The sequence below is a fragment of the Polistes dominula genome, unplaced genomic scaffold, assembly GCF_049000335.1.
Source record: "Polistes dominula isolate Pdom_NZ unplaced genomic scaffold, Pdom_raw_medaka contig_15, whole genome shotgun sequence".
Taxonomy (NCBI): Eukaryota; Metazoa; Arthropoda; class Insecta; order Hymenoptera; family Vespidae; genus Polistes; species Polistes dominula.
In genome coordinates, this window is record NW_028300915.1 from 3,631,971 (window position 1) to 3,654,171 (window position 22,201).

General features: G+C 35.0%; 1 protein-coding gene and 1 long non-coding RNA gene across 3 annotated transcripts in view; one reads left to right on the forward strand and one right to left on the reverse strand.

Annotated features, from left to right (window-relative positions):
* Window positions 1-5,496: 5,496 nt before the first annotated feature.
* LOC107070133 (netrin-1) overlaps window positions 5,497-22,201 on the forward strand; it is a 136,046-nt gene continuing 119,341 nt past the window's right edge. The window contains exon 1 of the mRNA XM_015328042.2: window positions 5,497-9,560. Within this exon, the coding sequence (XP_015183528.1) occupies window positions 8,177-9,560 (1,384 nt within the window). The 5' untranslated portion in view covers window positions 5,497-8,176. The remainder of the gene's footprint in view (window positions 9,561-22,201) is intronic.
* LOC149033175 (uncharacterized) overlaps window positions 13,272-22,201 on the reverse strand; it is a 121,738-nt gene continuing 112,808 nt past the window's right edge. For both annotated transcript variants that reach the window (XR_016175842.1, XR_016175843.1), the window contains one exon: window positions 13,272-15,822. This is a non-coding gene — a long non-coding RNA (uncharacterized LOC149033175). The remainder of the gene's footprint in view (window positions 15,823-22,201) is intronic.

Consider the following 22,201-nt stretch of genomic DNA (forward strand, 5'->3'; position numbering starts at 1 on the left):
AAAAAAGAGAGAGAAAGAGAGAGAGCGAGAAAGAGAGAAAGAAAACGATAATTGGAAAAAGAAAAAAATGATAGAAAATGAAAAATACAAAAAAGGATAAGGTATAGTTATATATATATATATTATGTTTGAAAAGAACACAAAAAAAAAAACAAAATGATGAGAACAACAAACCCCTTTTTCCTCAAAATACCAAAATACGCTCATACGAAAAATTTTTTCTTAGATCTTGATTATTATTTGATGTATATAAATATATATATACACATACATACACATACACACATACACACATACACACACATATATTTACACGCGCCAATATATATATACGAAGTTTATATATTTATTAATTTATGCGGTACTAATGATGAATTTTTTGCGATAATAGATCAATGCGAAATCTCGACGATCGTTATTCGACGTTAGAAGAAAAAAAAAGGGGGTAATGGGGGTAAATGATGGGATTAATAGGGTGACCTTAGATACGTAATTAGATAAGTAAATAACAAAATGAAGTATCCAAAGAAAAAAAAAATGAAAAATCTTTCATTACGATCGTCGAGAAAATCGTGTGCTCACAGCCCCGTTGTATACTTCCAATGGATTTTTACATATTTACACTAAATGCATTATTTTATAAATTACTTTCAAGATATAAATTCTTTTTATCCGATATTTAATCGATAGTTCTTAATTTTATTCATATGTACTAATTCTTTTTTTCTTTTTTCTTTCCTCCCCAACCCCTTTTCTTTTTCTTTTTTTTTTTATTCTTTTGATTTCTTTTTTTTCTCTTTAAGGCAAACAAATGAATGAGTGAGTGTGAGTGAGAGAAAAAGAGAGACTCGTTGATAGGATTTTACAAACAAACAAAGGATTATTATATTAATAATACTCGTAAAAATAATTTAACGATTGAGATTTTTTTTTTTTTTTTTTTTTTAATTGAAGATCCACATCCGTTTTTGTGGGTTGTAAATATTTATAATTAATTAATTCGCGTTTAGTGGTGTCAGGAATTTAAATGTGGTACGTTGTGTCATTTTGGTTAATTAGTAGTACGATATAAAAGGAAAATGAAAAGAAATGGAATGCGTGGGAGGGATGACATAAGATGAATGAAAGAGAATAACAAAAATAATTGAGATGGTGATGAAACGCAGAAAAAGTAAGAAAGAAAGAAATAAAGAGAGAGAAAGGAAATAATATTATTACATGCATATATGTATGCGTGTATGTAAGTAAAATACATGGTTTACATGGGAACATTGCACAAAAATGCATATCCTCCGTTAATTCCGAATCGTTGCATCTGAATTTCCATCGTAAAGGATCATTTTCTGTAAGAAAATGATACTAAGAAGAAAAAGAAGAAAAGAGAAAGATTAAAAGTGAGAAAGAATGAAAATGAGATTGCGAATGAAAGAATGTGAATGATAGAAAAAAAAACGTACGTACGAGTTTTGGGCGGGAGGGGTGGGGGTGGGGGGGGGGGGTGGAAATAAAAATTGTATACGTGTGAGGCTACTGGAATCCTTGCATTTGCTTTAATCAAAATACAAACGAACAATTGTGTGCAAACAATAAAACCGATGAAATTTTTATCGAAATAGTTACCGACCAGTTTGTTGTTTCGTTCGTGCAAAGAATAAAAAAATAACAACCATAAATTTTAACGATTGGTTAAACATTTTTTTTCTTTTTATTCCAAATAATTCAAAATTTAATCTATCGCGATTTTGATAAAAAAATAATTAAATAGAAAAGAAATAACAGCAACTAAAAATTTCAACGTTTGGTTAAACATTTCTTTCTTTTTATTCCCAATAATTCGGAGTATTCAAATCTATCAGAGTTTTAATAAAAAATAATTAAATATATTTAAAAAAAAAATAATTGAAACGAAATTTCAACGTTTAGTTAAATATTTGTTTTTTTTTATAATTTTTAACAATTAAATATATATATATATATATATATATATATATATATATATTTTGAAAAAAATAATTGAAAAAAAATTTCAACGTTTAGTTAAATATTTTTTCTTTTTATTCCAAAAAATTAAAATAATTAATTAAAAAAAGAAACAACAACAACTAAAAATTTCAACGATTGGGTAAATATTTTTTCTTTCGATTCCAAATAATTATTATAAAATAATTAAATAAAAATGAAACAACACAACAACCAAAAATTTCAACGTTTGGTTAAACATTTTTTTCTTTTTTATTCCAAATAATTCGAAATATTCGAATCTATCGGGATTTTGACAAAAAATAATTTTTTTAAAAATTACTTTCTTTTTTTTATTGAAGGAGGGAGGGGGGTACATTAATAATTTATATAATAATCTAATTAATAACGAGTAAAATAAATCTTCAAGTGCTAAAAATTAATTTTAAACTATTAGAACAAATTTAATTACATGTTATACGAAAAAACAAAAACGTAACGGCAAACTGAATGGCGAATATCTGTGAGAAGTATAAAAATACAATATAAAAAAAAAGAAAGAAAGAATAAAAGGGTGAGAGAGAAAGAAAAAGGGTAAGAAAAGAGAGGATGGAAGAGAAGAAAATAAAAGTTATTATTTCTACACGAAAACTAAGATAAAGGTATATGAACAGTATATATATATATATAAATAAATATAAAATTATATAAAAATATATAAGATTATATACATATATATATATATTATAATAAAAAAGGTATATATATATATATATATGTATATGATCAACGATTGGATTAAAGATGAGTTAAAATGATACGAAAGGAATGATAGGAAAAGTAAAAATAACATTTGAAATGAAGGGAAATATACAGTGTCGTATAAATAATAATAAAAAAAAAATGAATAAGATAACAAGGAAAAAAATTTAACGTTGAAAAATATGCATGTGCAACAGGAGAGATACACACTATTCAACAAACACACGAAATTACGCGAATAATTAAAACACATAATAATAAAACTTATAAACAATTTGTACGTATGTCTGAGTAAAAATATATAAAATACATACAGTACAGAGCAATATACGTGATACTTCAGTGGATGTCAGGGAACAAGCAAACGATTACGATTTACAAAAAAAAAAAAAAAAGAATAAGAAAAAGTAATAAAAAAACAAATATAAAAAAAAAAAGAAATACACAAGTGTCCAATGAGGGGCACGTTCCTAGCAATTTTAATCACTGCTAATAAAAAAAACACACACACACACACACATATACATCATACAAGTACACAAATATATTTACAACCATATTGAATACAAATTTACAGATATTATTCAGGCTTCTTTTTAATGTCCGCCTGTCCTCACAATTACACACCATCTGCCACACTTGAAAACAAACATACAAAAAAATAAAAGAAAACGTGAGTCTGCCTTCTATGAAGAATAAAAATTTCCCTTCGATCTGTTTTATTAGATCAAATGCGCTTCAAACCCCGAAAAAAAAAACAAGTAAAAAATAAAAAAAATAAAAATAATAAAATATGTATCTGTCTCTGCGAGAGATCACGTTCGTTTTGATTAAAATATCATCAATTTACGAATACGAACGATGATTTTTAGAGACGATTAGAGAAGTATTTATATTAATTAGCGTAATCACCGATGGAAACGATGCGTCCTAATTTCTTGATGGACTATCATATGACGAGGAGGATGACGATGACGATTATGATGATAATGATGATGACAACTCTAATCGTTTCCGTTGTGCATAACGTTTAGGACAAATTTTGAGATTCTCTGCATGATGGAAATAAAAAATGGTAACAAATTATTTCTCCTTTCATTTTCTAGTTCTTTTTTTATTATTTTATCAAATAAGGAGGTACGTGATTAATTTTTTTTTTTGTTTTTTTTTTTGAATTATCAAAAATTTGCATATCCATTTAATTTGTTCCCTTTTCTTTTTCTCTTAATTTTTATTTTTAAATTTTATCTATATGAAATTTAAAAAAAGATATAAAATATATATATATAAAAATAGAAAATTTTAATTCCATCATGCATAGAGTATATCTCTTTTTACGTAAAACAAAATAGTAGAACAGTATATATAAAAAGAGAAAGGATTAAAATGTTTTCAGTGGGTACTCACACTGATGAATTGAGTTTGGTGATTAAAGTAATGGCGTTAAATGAAGATATAATAAATGAATAAAATGAGAAAAGGGAAGTAGTAAGAATGCGATAATATATACAGGATGACACATATACAATAAATAAACCAAAAAAAAAAATATATAAAATAAATTCACATCAACAGAAACAAAACATTTTACACGCGTCGCGATCAGAGTCCTCCGATCAAATTTGTTCTCCTCCAAGTCACAGTTTCACAGCCACTGAGAGAGAGAGCTTCCTCGAGGGGGAGGTGTCACATGTTACTTTCAACGGTATTTCGTACAAATAATAATATATTATTATTAACTTTTTAGGCGTAATTGTAAGCTTCGTAGAGAAACAAAGAAACAAAATAAAAAAAAAACAAAAAAAGAACAAAAAAAATGGAAAATAAATATAAAGAAATAAACAAGAAGTTGGAGAAAAGGAAGATGATGATGACGATGACGATGATAACGATGATGATAATAATAATAGAGAATGAGAAAAATAAAATGTGAGAGAAAGGAAAAAAGTGTGAATCGCAACGGACACGAGAGCGTGTCATTTTAAATAAATTATATTTATATATGTATATAACACCCATGCGAGTATATATACATATGTACGTATAATAATAATAATAACAATAATAATAATAATAATAAATAAATAAATAAATATATTATATTATAATAATATTATTATTATTTAATAATAATTATAATAATGATAATATATATGTATATCACACAACGAGCGAAATTCGTATCGTGATGATTTTTTCTAGGATTCGAGATCGATTGATTTGATCTCTCTCGCAAAAAAAAAAATAGACGAAAAGTTATATAGGAAGAACGAAAACAGGAAAGATAAAGAAAAAAAAAAAAAAGAGACAAAAACGATAATAGAAGAAAGGATAAAAATTTAACCAAAAAAAAAAAAGTCGCCCCGCTTTCGTCTCGTTGCGATTCTTTTTAGTAAAACCGCAATGTGTTTTTCACGGATTAAAAAAAAGGAAAAAAAAACAGAAAAAAAAATAATAACTCGACATAAAAAAAAAAAAAAAGAAATAACTTTCGCGACCAAGCAAGCAAAACAAGCTAGCGTAAAAAAATGATTCGCGAAACGACATGGGAGAAATGATACTAACTCTCGTCGTTGTCTCTTGTAACATTGTAAAATACCATGAAATGGCGAACGTTTAATAAATTATTTGATCAGAATCTTTTCTCTTTTTCATTCGTATTTTATTTTATTTTTATTTTAAAGAAACACGCGCATGATCGGATCGGAATTCTTGTCTTCACCTTTTTCTTTTTTTTTTTTACTTTCATTTCACAATCAGACAGGATCAATTTTAATGGCTTAAGGCGAGCGTTAATCCTCCTTTTAAAAAGAATCATCGATCCCAAAACCCGAAGAGTCACGATTATTATTCTACCATACTTCTTGGTTAGTAATCAAAATCGGTTTAGGTTATAATCCTATTCCTATTGAAGATGATAATTCAAGAAATATAATAATCCTTGATAAATTTATTCATAACCGATTTATAATTGTTATTCTTTTCTCTCATTATTGTTGATTCTACGGAAGGAAGTTCGTTCAAAGTAAATACTTCCGATGAAAGAGAGAGAGAGAGAAAGAACAAAAATTCATGGGGGATTGAAAAAAGAAATGGATATGGCAACGACACGCTTTAACTTTGAAAGTTACAAAGCGGCAAAAATAACGAAAGAAAAAAAGGTTAAAAGAAGAAGAAAAAGAAGGAAGTCGTGGCTAAGCCGAAAAGCCCCAAAGTCAGGGACCGTCATCACGGGCACGCGTGTCCGGTTCGTCGTTCACCAAGATTATATTAATTCGATTAACGAATGCCGTACGTTGAAAGGTTCCGGATATATGTACACGTATACAGAAATCCGTTCCTTTCTCTTTCTCTCTCACTCTCGTTGATTTCTTATCCTCAGGATGAGTCTTTGCGATTTCTGTGGTCCATGGTAGGAAGAACCCAAAAAGGACGGTTCGAAATAATCGCTCGGCCAAATAAATCCGTAAGAATTTCTTTTTTTATTTCCCCCTCCCCATCTTCTTTTTTTTCATTTTATATTCGGCTCGATTTTTCGACCGTAGTGCAGCAGCAACTTATAATTTGAAGACGTTAAATTTCAAGCTGTCAAGACCCAAGAGAATCTGGTCCATCGCGTCGAAGGTAGATCGCGTGACTCTCTTACGCCTACCTCGTTACCTAACGTTTTCTCTCAATCTTATACAAACCATCTCTTACAATCATATTTAGTTTATTTTTTTATATATATAAATACCCCTTTTTTCTGGTCAGAACATGTAACATATAAAACACATCTATATTGTTCTAAGGATTATTAGATCGATAAGAAAAAAAAATCATATTACAGGTGAAAAACAAAAACCGCACATTTTTCGTAAAGCCAATAAATATACAGATACAAAAGGTTTATAAAAATAACAAATGAAATAGGTAATCCTACCAATCACGTATAACACAGGGTATACACGCGAGACTATGTATATGTATATATATGTACATATGGTGAAATCAACCCCGTTCTCCTCCTCTTCCTCCTCTTAACCTCCCTTTCCACCGGTTCTACCCTCTTACCGTTCTGTTCTCTTCGTATCCACCCCGCAGGCGGCGATCCGATCCATCCGTCCGTACGGTACGTCCGTTTCCGCAGGTTTCTCTGCTGCGTGCGCTACCACGCAGCAGCATCCTTCTGGATCCCGGAGGATCCACGAACGCGTTTTCTGGTGGTGGGGAGAGAACACGTAGTTGGATTGGACGAGTAGGGTGGTCGACGAGAAGCACCGAAGAACGCGGAGTTCGAACGACGTGGTGTGTGTAGCAGAGAGGGAGAGAGAGAAAGAGAACGAATGAACGAACGAATGAACGAGTAAGAGAGAGAGAGAGAGAACGAGCAAATGTGACAGAAAGAGAGAGAAATAGATAGTGGGGAAAAGCGGGGTGGTGGGGAGGGTTTAGTACGAGAGAGGGACTCCGAACAGTTCGGACGTGCATCGCGCTAGTAAGGCGGCTCAGTTAGCGGCGAGCCGCCACGAAGTTAGGGTTGAATTTTTTTCGATCATCTCCTTGTCATATCACTTTTTTTTTTTAAATCCGCGTCAGGAGTTACCGCATCATTATTATATAGTCATCTTGTCTCGTTGTCATAACTTGTGTACGCGCGTTTTAATCATTTTCCTCGAACGCTCGCTCGCTCGCTTATTCGTCCGTTCGTTTGTTCGTACGTTCGTTCGTTGGTTTTAATTTCGTACATCGATTATATATACGAGGAAGTATTTATATGATCGTTTGCAGGATAATCAGTATAATACAGTAATGAAGTTACTGCGACTATTGTACTCCTGTACAGAGTACACTTAAAAAAATTAAAACAATATATAAAAAATAACTTTGTTTCAATTTGTATTCCTTTAATATCAAAAGATCAAAAGTTGTATTAAGAAAATACGATTTCCTTTTGTTATTTATCTGAGAGGAGGGAGGATCATCCTTTTCCATGTACAAACCTGATACTGTCTTTCGATTACGCGCGACGGGGTTATAATAAATAAAAAGGAAGAGTAAAAAAGGAAAACAAGAAATTTCTCTATCCCTGCATCGAAAACGTGTCGATATGACGACGTCGACTACGATTACGAATAAAATGACTACGACAACGACCACGACGACTACTACGACGAGAAGGATGTAAAAGAAAAGGTGTTTGCAGAGAGAGAGAGAGAGAGAGAGAGAGAGAGCAGATAGACAAGGGTTCGACGTCATTTCCTTCCCTCTCGTTTCCCTCCCTTTCGCAAAAAGGGTCAGAGTTCGGGGTAAGAACGAGGAGGGAGCGTGAAAGGGCTCTGCGTTAAGAGACATCGAGAGGATCTTCCTGATACTTCGTGAAATCGAAAAAAGAAAAAAAACGAGAGAGAGAGAGGGAGATAAATAAATATAATAAAATAAAATACATCAAATCAAATAAAATAAAATAAAAATAATGTCGATGCTTTCGATAGGATCCTCGTGGATCCTAGCCGCGTTATGCGGTTTGGTACTGGTCCAAACAAGGAGTTCGACAGCGGGCGGAGAAATTTACGCTAAGATGTTCTCCAGTCAACAAAATCCATCGGATCCTTGTTATGATGAGGACAGGCCGAGAAGGTGCATCCCGGATTTCGTTAATGCCGCGTTCGGTGCGGCGGTCGAGGCTTCCTCTACATGTGGCAGCGGTGGTCCTACAAGATATTGCGACGTCAACGAGCAACCAGGTGGATCGATTGGTATTGGACAGTGTCACATTTGCGACGACAGTACGCCTAGACGACGATTCCCGGCTAGTTATTTGACCGACCTTAACAACCCTAACAACGTGACGTGTTGGCGCAGCGAGCCCCTCGTAACGTCGCAAAGTTTTTCAGCGCCGCCGGACAACGTCACGCTAACCCTATCACTCGGTAAGAAATACGAGCTGACATACGTTAGCCTACAATTCTGTCCGCGCGCTGCCAAGCCCGACTCGATCGCCATTTACAAGTCGATGGACTACGGGAAGACCTGGCAGCCCTTTCAATTCTACTCGTCCCAGTGCCGGCGGGTCTACGGTAGGCCAAACAGGGCGACGATCACTAAGGCGAACGAGCAGGAGGCCAGATGCACGGACAGTCATCGATATACAGGTGGCGATGGTCTAGGACCGGTTGGTCGGATAGCCTTTAGCACCTTGGAAGGTCGTCCATCAGCGGCAGATTTTGATAATTCTCCGGTTCTCCAGGATTGGGTTACCGCGACCGACGTTAGAGTTGTCTTCAATAGACTTCACATGCCACAACAGCCTAGTCAAGATCAAGTCTCGCAGTTGGGTGTCGTTGACGAGCAGGTTGGACTCGGGGTCGAGGAGCTAGCCAAACGGGAAAGAGAACGCGAAGAAAGATTGAAGAATCAAAAAAGCAATCTTTTGCATGGCGTAGATGGTTTCGTCACGGTATTACCTTCCTCCATTCATTCCCATCAGGTGTTGGGATCTCGCGAAATGCAATCAAACGACGCACTTGATCCCCAAGATATGAGTTTCGTAGCAGTGACCGGAAGCACGACCAGCATAGGCACCACCACGACCACAACAACGATTACCAGCAATCTTGGTGGATTGAGCGTCGTGGGTACCGGTACCCTCGCGCATCACTACGCCGTATCGGACTTCGCCGTGGGCGGCAGGTGCAAGTGCAACGGCCACGCGGCAAGGTGCATCCCCGGCAAGGACGGCGAGGTCGTCTGCGAGTGCAAGCACAACACCGCCGGTAGAGATTGCGAGAGGTGTCGGCCATTCCACTTTGACCGACCCTGGGCCAGGGCTACTGCGAGGGACGCCAACGAGTGCAAAGGTCGGCATCAACCACCGATATTACATTTTTATTTCTCTTCTTTTAACAGGAATTTTAACATTTAACCACCCCTACTTTTTTATATAAATTCTCCTTTAACAAATACTTCTATAGCTTTTTTTTCTCTATCAGGTGAAAACAACGTTAATTCGACTTTTCTCTTTGATATCCGATAAATCGTACTTTGTTACGTCGATACTGAGTCGTACCTAATTGCCGTGAAATGGAACGTGCGTGCGTGCATACGTGCGCGTGCGAGATGAGTTAAATGAAAATAGGCAGGTAGTTATGTGTAATGGTACTCGTTTGAGAGTCCCGTGTTGTTAAATGACACCGTGAAAGTCGCCTTTGCCAGCGTGGGAGGCCAAAATGTTTGACATTCGAGAGCGCGAACGTTTAGAAAAGGTCTCTGGGGCCTAGAGAAAGAGAGAAAAATAGTAGAGGGAGCAGGAAGAGAGGGAGTCGACAAAAAACGAGGTGTGCGCGCAACTCGAGGATCATACACCACCACTATCACCACCATGATTATCGCGGTGAACGCGTTTAAACGTTCGACCGTCGGAGAATGCAAAACACAACCTCGTTGTGTGTACATTCTTTTTCTTTTTTCTACTTTCTTTACCCCCACTTCCAACCAAACGGTAGAGATACCCACCCTCTTCTATCGTTTCTCTCTTTCTTTTTTTACTTTGCCGCCCGATAAGGATTTATTTAATCCGATAACCGAGTTTAGATACCGAAACGAATGCGCCTGGTTAAACTGGATACACCCGTATCGTAGAACTGATATCACTCGCAAAGAGTGTGTTACACCGATTCCGAACCAGTTTTCCAGGCTTTGTTTCGCGTACGCCTCGATAATTCACATTCGTCTATTTATTAACGGTAAATAGTAAAACTCATTCACTCGGTTTTCGCTTGCACACGAACATTCCTGTGTGTATGTGTTTTCATTTTGCTTCAAATTGTCGAACACTCGTCAAAGAGATATTTTGTTTGATAACATTAAAACAGAATAATTTTCCTTATTCGACAAACATCGTCAGAGGATTTTAAATAGAAAAGAAATAAATAAAATAGGATCGTTTTCTCTGCGTGTATCCTTGTAAACTCTTATTCGAGGCATATTCATTGAATTTGATCAGGATAGCGAAGGGGAGGACAGGATTCCACATGAGGGGTGTGTCTTCTCTACGGGATTTCGAGATGTACAAAATAAACACAAAACAGACGAACAGTCGAACTCGATCTTTTCCACCCTCTCTTTCTCTCTCTCTCTCTTCGTTTCTTCTTTCTTTTTCTCTCTCTTGTTCTTTCCAGTTTCGCATCTTCCCATCCTCGTCTCTACGTCGACGATCGAGCCTCGAGGGAAAGCAGCCCTTCTTCCTTCGGCTTCACCCTTAATTCGAAGCGGCGAAGCGTTAGCCTCTCTCTTTCTCTTTCTCTTTCTCTCTTTCACTCGTTCGTTCGTTCATTCGTTCGTTTTCTACTTCGTTCGGAGGCTGCGTGCCGAAATCAAAAACGTCGAGGGGTAAAACCACCCTCTAAAATCGTTTCGAATCGATAAGGGACGGCCCCTTTTCGCGCGCCGACCGCGATCTGCACGCGTGCGAATACGCGACGCCGTACTTTTGGGGTCGTTCGTTCGTTCATTCGTTCGTTCGTTCATTCGTTCATTCGTTCATACGTTCATACGTTCGTTTCTTCGTTTCTTCATCGCTCGGACGCCCGACTATAACCCGAGAAGAAGAGAATTATCGAGAGAGAAGAAGGGAGGGAGGCTTTGCTGCGTTTACATCGACGTAAAAGGTGTGATTAAGGGGTTAACTATTCATCAAAATTAATTGCACGCATATACATACATATTTTTTCTTACCTCTTCCATTTCTTCTTCTTCTTCTTCTAGTTCTTCATCGTCATCTAATATTGTTTATTATTAATATACAATATTTTCAACAACAAAATAAAACAAGCCCGTCAAATATAACATTAGAATAATTTAAATTAAAAAAAAGGATGAATGAAGTAAAGAAAAAATAAAAGACAAAAATATACATAATATATATATATATATATATATATATATATATATATATATATATATATATATATATATATCTATGTTTCATCGTATGCGAGGTTGCAACACGCGATCGTTGAAAGCCCGATATTAATTCGGAATAACACAAACTGAGGTGGGAAGAGAGAAATGTGGGAAGGAGGAGGAGGAGGAGATGTGTTGGGACCTCTAATAAAACGTTTTTTTTTTTTTTTTTGTTTCCGAAGGGACGAACGATTTGTTTTCAACTCAAGCCCTTGCACCGCGAATTCTCTCGGATATTACAAAATTTGCTATCTATATTGCACCGATGCAACGGTGAAATATAAAAAACAAAAACAGAAACAAGAATAAAAAAATAAATAAAAAGGAAAAAAGGTGTAGTTACGGTGTTTCGGGGGGATCGATAGGGTGAGAACGGGGGGGGGGAGGAAAAAGCTCCCCGGTAATCGTCGCTCTTCGAAATCGGCTTTCGTACCGATTCAACGCGGTCTACCATCCGCGAAACTTCGCTCGTTTTCGATCCTACGTATGTGTATTTCGTTGCACCAGTATTTATATGATTTCACACATATACACACACATATATGATACATATATGTAGTCGCGCGTGATACGCGACACATCGTGGAAAATGTCCCGTCGGAAAAACGTTGTTATAAATATGTTTTGCATGTATTTCTATTTTTTTCTTTTTAATTTATTTTTTTGTTGTTTTCTGTTATTTTGATTACATTCGCACGTATACCCATACGTACGCACTCACGGATACATGTAAACACACATTCGCAAATTACTCCGTTGGAATAACACGTAGAGATCTCCATTAGCGTTCTTTGGCGCGTGCAATAACGATAGTAAAAAAAATTCTCTTTTATTCTCAATCGAGTTAGAACTCGATAGCTAGCAAGCTTGCTTCTAGATCCCTGAGTTTCCTTGTAATTAAATCGAATTTTTAACCTTCTCGTTCTCTCCTATAAACCTTTTTTTTATTTATTTTCTAGTCGTTGTTGTAATTTCTTTGCCGTGCAAAATATGTATCAAGTATATACATATACATACATATATATGCATATATAAGGAAAAATATTGTAGAGACTCACTCAGAAAGAATCAGCAAATGTAGCAGAGCTAGGAAAATGATTAATTATCAGAGTGAAGTACGTTCACCGTAATATCGTAACACGAATCGAAGTAACGAGTTCGTAACGGACGAGCAATTAATTATATACCAAGAAACATTCGCCATCATTCGTTCATTCGTTCGTTACGTGACGAGTAGGTAGGAGTTAGTAGTCGTCGTTGGTTTAAAGTAAACGCAACACGTTGCGAGCACCCTTTGACGCTGTCCATTTTGTTTGCCAACTTGTTGGTCAACGATGTCGTTTAACCCGATCTCTAAACGTAAAAGCTTTGGCACTCGTCGTGTTTGTTCGAACCTTCGAGCCCGTTAGCCAAAAGTATCCAAAAACCTCTTTCAAGTTCCTAGAAATTCGTCTTTTTGTATTACTTACGGACACTTAGGTCAGAAGGTCAAAGGTTTTGATTAATTTGAAAAAGGAATGTTTTTTTTTTTTAGAAAATTAAAAAACGTTCTCAAAGTAACTGGGCTTATATGATACCATAAGTATCAATTACTAATGAAAGAAAAATAAATCTGATTTCGTTTATTCGTTTTTCACATTAACAGCTTGTACATATTACGTTCTAACGTTCATAGATACGCGTGTACGTTTAAGCGGCTAATTAACATCTATGGCCGACATAAATACGGTCCTAACACACGTGTACACCATGTATTTACGAGAGTGTCGCTTTTATTAATATACCGTGCCAGGTATATTTACAATCTAGACTCGTTTAGGACTATCGTAAGTAGAGTAGACTGGTATAATATCGTAGGTGATATTGCTTTCAACTGTATATTTTTTTTACTAGATGTTTTTTGTTTTTATAGATAACTATCGGTAGATTCACCGTCTATCGATGAACCTTTATACAAGAAACTAATGTTGTTTGTCCGATAAAAGATTTTCAAACGTTTTATATTCAGGGTACGATTATCGTTGAAAAGAAAAAGGAAAAAATTGGATAACTAATGCTTCCCCGAAAATCTATAATTTAAAAGTGATAATATACGGTAAATAGGTGAAAGCTAAGATAGAAAAGCCTTATTTCACGTGTTTGCGTGACGTGACAATAGACGCATGATGCAGTTTATGCCAGGGTCTTCAGGAAGGTCAACCTTTGAGTATAGGTTTCTTTTTTCATTTTTTCATTTTTTTTTCTTCACTTTGTAATTCGCATCTTTTCACAATTTGCGTTATCACGTTATAAGATTTTCAACGTGCGAACAACGTGTGCAATTTTGGATGGAAACGATCGAAGAAACGAAATACTAACGTTGAACGTAAAACGAATTATTCCCAAGTGAGTTGGTCGATAAATGTTGTTAATTAGGCTGTACCGGTGTGTTAATTAATTTCTCCACACGATAGAGAGAGGAAAGATATTGGCATCGGAACATGATATCTCGAGCCCCGAAACTCGAGGAGGCCTGTTACTACTCGTAAAAAAAACTTCTCTTTCTCTTCTTTTTTTTTTCGTATCGACGATTGACTCGTTCTCCAATTCGAATTAAAAAAGAAAAAGAAATGGTTGGGTGCGATTCGTTACGTTAATTGATACGTGACCACGCGAATCGTATAATTTCACTCGATGCAAGTACCACCATTGGTTACAGTTGTTATTTGAAGAATTTATCGTTTCGTTTTTAAAAGAAAAGAAAAAAGAAAAAAAATAAACAAATAAAGAAGAAGAAAAAAAAATCAATAAACCAATTAAAAAAAACCGGTCGACACGATGTGAATACGTGCACGAAGGAGACGCAATTTCAATTATCGAAAGGAAAAAAAAATTCTATCAATCGAGGTCAGGAAGATTTTCATGAAAAATGTTTCAAACTGAACCAACTATTAAACCGGAATAGTAGTTTTATTTAGAAGAAAGAGAGAACATGAGAATAAGAAGAATGGAAGGAAGTTTTCGAACGACGTCTTGGTTTTATAGTGTTGGTACGTCGCCGCACAAGCAAAAGCAAAGTCGTCGTCTCTCGTTTCTCGAGGCTCGGGCGTTAATTTGACGCGGCCTGCTGTGGCGGCCGTTTACCGCAATGAGTTATATTCTCAAGGGGGGCACGTTTATGCGAGTAAAACGCGTTGGACGCGTGCGTACGTATCTACACACATACATATATATCTATACTAGTACTTACTACGTAACTATACGAGTTTCGAACCTCATCTACCCCTTTTTTTTTGCTTCTTCCTATTTTCTCTTTCTACCCTTTTTATTTAAATGACGAAAAGAGAGTGAGAGAAAATGAGGGAGGTGGGGGGGATGACACGTTTCGTTAATTCCTACTCGCGCCATTTCCGATTCCTTTACGTCTTCTTTAAAGACTTACGAAATATTATGTATATATATATTTAATAAGTTTCTAAAAGAGAAACTTCTTCGTTCGTTTCAACGAGAATGATTTTTCAAGGTCGTTAAATGTCTACTAGCTACGAATAATAATTTATACTTCGATACGTTGTAATTGATTTAACGTTGCACGATTTTTGTACGATGCACATATATGTATTGCAATACGTACATATTTGTGTAATATTTTTATTTGAATAATATTTACAAAAAAAATTGATAAATTACGACGTTCAACATTTGTTACGATACACGAACCATTTTCTCTCTTTCCCTTTTTATTTTTTCTATACGAATGGTTATATTTTTCATATGCCATTTCGATAACGTGAATTAATGAAACGGAATATACCGCAAAAAAAAAAAAAGGATAGTTTCATTCCGGTTTGAACGTATCGTGATTACGTTGTCGATTTTTTCATTTATTTTTTCTTCTTCTTCTTATTCATTTTGTTATTTTGACGACTATGATCGTGTCAGGTAAAAAGGAAACGGTTGAAGGGGATTTCGTTTCTCGGCGATTGAAATTCTTTCGCGTGTTCTCGCCCTACCGCGAAAAACTTGGATGGTCCCAGATTTCTTCCGCATCGCTGGACGGGGACACTCGACGATTTTATTATGGGAATCCTTCTCCAATTAAGCGGTCGCTATGGTGATGCCAAGAGTAAAGTGCTTGCCGTACTACTGCTGCTGCTACTGCTATTGCTGTTGTTCCTCCTGCAAATATACCAAAGGGAATGAGTAGGTTCGCGGGGGGCTCAATGGGGGAAGAAAAAGGAACCCTCTGTGTCTACCTTTATACGTTATTCTTTCCACTTTGATAAAAAAGAAAATGAAGAAGAAGTTTAGATCGATTGGATTCAATACTATTGTGAAAAAAAATGTTTAGAATTTTTATTCCCCAACTAAACAAGCCAAACAAAAAAATACAATGTAACCGCGAAAGCGTAACGGAGTAAATAAAATACTGTTTGCAATGTCTAAAAAATAAAAATAAAATAAAATACAAAAATGGGGTATTAAAGAAGGAAATAAACTGAGCTATTCGTTGACCATTAAATCGTAACAATACGAGCCCCGTCGAATCGGTTAATTACGAACCATTGGAAAATGGCCACGCGATATGCGCGGAAATGGTGTTTTTTTATTTTCAACAATAATCAATAAATTTTATTCAAATCCGAATATACACTGCATTAAACTGAGTGAGTTCACCTGGTCGTGGATATTATCTACTTTTTTTTTCTGTTATAAAACAAAACAAAAAACCATCTTCCATTCGGTTGGTCGTAACCACTTTGGTACAATCTACCTGATAAGGATTTTGGGTCCTCTTGAAAACAAAATTAAAAAAAAGAAAAGATAAAAGGGAAAAACGTTGGAAAGAAATTTTCGGGGTCTTCGAAAAGGTAGTAAGTACTAAGTTAATACTTTCGAAATAAAACGAGATTGTTAAGAAGAAGAAGAAGAGAGTTGCGTTTATGAGAAGACGATGCCGTGAAGATGATATTTAACATCCGATAACGCGATTCCCCACGCATCAGCAATTTCATCTCGAACCTTCTAAAACATCCTACGGCACTCTGGTGGTGGCTTGATCCATGGTGGTGGTGGTGGTGGTTCAAAGCCCTTATTATACCAAGTAATGCATCTAATTATAACGCCGGATAAAATTGCCCTTGATATCCTGCGAACGCGAAGATTAAAAGCGGTTATCTTTAAATAACTTTCCACTCTCGAAATCTCGTTTACCCGGCTCGACACGAAAACCAAAAGAATCTCGTGTCTTTCTCTCCCTCTTTTTCTTTCTCTCTCTTTCTGAAACAGGAAGAAACGAAAGCTCACGTCGTCGTCGTCGTCGTCACCGTGAAAACGATAATCCACGTTTTTAAAATCCACTTAGAAAAAAAGAAAGAAAATGTTTTTCTCGAGATAGAAAAGCAGTCAGAGAGAAAGAGAAAGAGAGAGAGAGAGGAAAGTGCAAGAGATCCTGGTAGTGATCCCAAGCGAGAATTAGGAAAAAAAAATGACGAAGAAGGAAAACCGGGTTACAGAGAAGGGTGAAAAAGCTCAAACGAACGAACCAACCAACGAACGAGTGAGTGAGTGACTGAGTAAAAGAGAGAAAGAGAGAGATAGAGAGAGAGATTCGAATTAAATTACGTTTTAATTTCGTGGCCATTTCGTTGGTGCGCGAGCGCGCTTAGCGATACGCCAAATATCCAACGCAATTTACATTTTAAATTGGACACTTCTTGTCGCGCGGCTCGAGGGCTTGCCTCGTCCTCGTCCTTGTCCTCGTCCTCGTCCTCGTCCTCGTCCTCTTCGTCATCCACGTCTTTCGTTTTCTTTTCGAAATTCTATTCGCTAACATCACTTTCGAATTACACGAAATGTTCTTTATTCTTTGTGATATTTTCTTTTAACTTTATATATCTTTATGTATAAAAATTCAGTGTTGCATTGTTGGTTTTCAATGAACTTCGAAACTACTGAACACCGATCTTAATAAAATTTTTGTTATTTTGTGTATTTTTTTTTTCAATTTAGTAGATAGATTAGTTTTTATCGCGATTTATTATTTAGAGGTTATCTAGGTCTTTAGGTACAGTAAGTTTTCAATAGATAGCGCTGTATTACAATTTAATTATTTCACGATTTTTTCAGATTTACATATAACATAATTTGACCTTACTTTTTATATTTTTTCGTGTATTATTATTTTATGTATTCTATTCTAATTGTGGTATTATTTTGTGTGTTGTTATTTATATATTTTATATTGTATATATTAAAAATTTTACGTTGTTTTATGCCTAATTTGAAGTTCTAGAAATTATTAGTGAGTATTTATTTGACTGCATTAAATTGTTTAGAATAATATTTAATCAACGTTTAATAACAAAACCATATATATATATTTTATTTGTTATTTTTGTCGATTTGACTTCCTTTTTTTTTCAAAATGTAGGTATTTAGCTTTACGAATTATAATGGGGTTCAGTTTGTAGTTATAAAAATGTATATTTTTTATTGACCAAAAATATGAATACACACCTTTAATTTTGTACTATTTATAATTATTTCATTTTGTTTTAATATTACTTTATTATTGCATCGGTTTCATATGACTTAATCTCAAATCTTTCAAATTGTAAGTAATAAGTTTACTCAACGATTAATAATTGTTTACTATACAACATTACTTTGATGATACTCGCGCGTAGGATTTTCTAAAAAATTAATTGGAACATTTTTTAAAAATAGAAAAATTACAACAAAATAATGTAACATAGTTATACATAAAAAGAAAACAAAAACAGTTGATTATTATAGAAAGATATTCAGTCTTCTATTTAAGAATACTTTAACAAATTTTCTACTTATGTAAAATAAGTGTTTATAAAAAAAGAACAAAATGAAACATTTGAGAAACATAAGTTTCAATAAACGAAATATTTTTTATATACTACGAGTACGTAGTAGTATCGTACCCCATATCCCAAAAACTTTTGATCAGTAGTATATGTTAGTAGTCATCGTTTCCTTTACAAAAGGTTTATATATCAACTCTGCAGGCTACTTGTTCTCTTCGACCGATTCTTCCTCTCTTATTTCTTTCATTTTTATTTTCTTTTTATTTTTATTTTACCCTTTTTCTTTCAATACCTTCGTCGATCCTTTACCCTTCAAGATGCAAAAAGGTGGGGGAGTGGGGGCAACGAGAAGAGACACGTAAGAACAACACGAGAAGACAGAACGAAAGAAAAAAAAAGAAAAGAGAGAAATAGAAAGAGAAACAGAGTGCTGGTGCTCCTGGAATCCGCATGATAGATCGTTTTCTCTCTTCGCCGCCTCTTTTTCTTGCCACGGAACATCGGATTCTCTCGCAGGAACGACGATGGCATCCTTTTGGTACCGCGAATAGCAACCCAACCCTTCTCGTTCCGGATCCACCAGCGATTATTCTTCGGCTGTAGAGCCGCTCTGCGTGAATGAAACTTTGTCGCGATAGGGTTCCCTTTCTACTCAATGGTTCGAACCTTCTTTCTGCATCATCATCATCATCATCATCATCCTTTCTTTCATATTTTCTACACCTTTATAGGTAACATTTTATTTTATCTAAATATCTAATATTTTATATATCAATTTGTTCACATTAGTTTTAATCATTACGAATATTGATTTATTATAGTGGTTTCAATTTTTGTTTATTGAAAAGTATTTCGAATATTTAATATTATTATATTATATATTAATTATTAAATTTTATAATATTAATATAAAATTATATTAATATATATAAATTATTATATGTTGAGATAGGTTTATTTAATAGTTTATATATATTTTTTTATATTGTTAGATTATTTACATTTTTAATAAATTACAATTTATATTATATTTATATGTAATTTAATATATAATATTCTATAAATTAATTTAATTTAATTACACAAGTAAACTCTATATATACATAGAATTGAATTTTTATGCACAGTCAACGCGTAGAATATTATATACTATTATATAAATATTTATATAGTATATAATATAAATAGTATAAACTAATATATTATAGTAAATAATATAAAAAAAATATTATATACTATATAAAAATAATACATATGTGGGACGAACGCCTCCATGCCAAACTTGATAAGCATTCGTGGAAGGGAACTGGTCGGTGGGCCCTGGATAGCTCAATTGGTTAAAGAGCAGTCGCCCGGAAAGCGAAAGATCCGTGGTTCGAATCCCGGTCCAGTCAGTCCAGCGGTCCAGTTTTTTTTCACGAATCTTACATTTGGGGGCTCGTCCGGGATGGAGGTCTGTTTCGTAGCATGTTCCACAGTCTTACAACGCCACGAGAAGAAATTATTTATAAATAATTTCAAAGAGTAAAGAGTTTGGCCGATAGTGGCGACGCGAACGGTTGGCCGAGGAACTAGACAAGACGGTCTTACGGAGCCTCGGCAACGTGTTCGGAACGAGTAAAGACGTAACGAGTAAAGACGTAACGAGTAACGAAGGTGCCACCAAGGAAGGGGTGGTTATGACGGAACATTCGGGGTCGAATGTTGTTGTTGTAGGGGGGTGGAATGTGGGACGAACGCCTCCATGCCAAACTTGATAAGCATTCGTGGAAGGGAACTGGTCGGTGGGCCCTGGATAGCTCAATTGGTTAAAGAGCAGTCGCCCGGAAAGCGAAAGATCCGTGGTTCGAATCCCGGTCCAGTCAGTCCAGCGGTCCAGTTTTTTTTCACGAATCTTACACATATAATATATTATTTTTGTTACTTATTATAATTTGTTTGTTAAATCATTTAACGATTACGAGTAGTTATAAAATATATTCATCATAACATCATTTATATATAACACAATATGTAGGTATACACTTTTTAAAAAGATAATTGTTTAAATTTAATTACAAACAAAATTCATAAAAAAATTTTCATTTTTCTTTATGAATAAAATGAATTAATCCTTCTATATAATTGTTACATAATACTATTTCAATGGGTACAATTGAAAAGTTATAAATGAAAATTTGAGTCGAGTATACGTATAGATCGATGAATGAGCTTCGTTCATTCACACGGCCCAGTTCGGATTCGACGAACCGACGAAAGGAGAAAAGCAACGAGCCAATCCGTAACGTTTAGCTAACACACCCTGTTAGGAAAGAGGAAGCTCACTCCGTGAAATGCGTGCACGCGTGTCACCAAGCGTAAGACCATTCGACCCGTTAAACATCGTACGACGATGACGATGACAACGACGACTACTACGACACGTTTTGTCTGTTTCAAATACTCCCAAACGTTTTAGTATATCTACATATGTATACACGCATAAACTTTAAACTTGCTAGCTCTTTCGTTAACGTACACTTGTTTATTATTTCTGATCGATTGATTTTTCGAATGAGTATGGTTATAAACAAATAAAGAATACAGAATCTATTAACTAAATCTTTTTTTTCTTCTTTTCGTAATATCATATACAAACGACAATCGAAAGGTTTTATTATTTGAGAAATATTTTCTATATTTTAATCCTTTACTTTTATACGGATCGAAGAGCAATGAAAAAAAAAACACAGTTTGATCGTGAGATGCAAAATACAAATTAACGTTTGAACGATTGCAATAACATTCCCCCGCTTGTTTTAAAAAGCCTAAAGCGATAAATGAATTTTTTTTCTATAGGTATATGATGTACATACGTATATATATATACGATTGGTATATTGAACCTTTAGTGTTGGGATGGAGAGAGGGGATGTGGATATGGTGTACGATACAATTTCAAAGAAATAATTGCCGTTATCTTGATATAGGTTTCTTTTTATCGTATGTTTAGAGTCGCGTTTCGCGATAGTAAAACGATGAACGGGAAGTTTAAGATTTCAAATGTACGTAGAGAGATAGACGAAACAAGAGAATAATATATAACCTAGTAGTAACCGTATGTGATTTTATTTTATAAAAGGTTTTTATTTTTTTATCATCGAAATTATCGACCGTTTATATACATGTATATACCACTGTGTCTCTTTTTCCTTTCGATATTCGTTTTACGCATGCGCTTGTCCAACGCTGATCGAGCTTTTTTGCTTATTGAAATCCGAGAGTTGGCAAGAGAAGCGCGGGCTTTAACGTATTCCCATTGGTTAAAAGCTTAAAGAAGCGTTTCACGGGACGTTGGCCGTTAGAAAAGGATGGTAGCTTCTCGTTTCGTGTTTCCTACAGTGGTGGCTTGCTTGCGTGTGTGTGTGTGTGCGTGCGTGTTTTAGCGCGCGAGCACGCGTGCTTTGAGTCGAATCGGTCGGGTTCGAAGCAGAGAACTGCGAGGTTTTCTAAGTAGATGATAGGTGTATATACTAACCATATATATACACTTATGGTTAGAGTACTTTTATCCATGATAGTGTGCGTAGCTATGCGAGTACGCACGAGGTCGTATAAATAAATCCTAAGAGCTGCCACGCGGTCTGCCGTGAAGCACGATGTCTCGAGTGTACTGGCACGTTTTGCTCTTTCTCACGCACACGCACACAGATATACGCACACGCATACACAAGTAAACT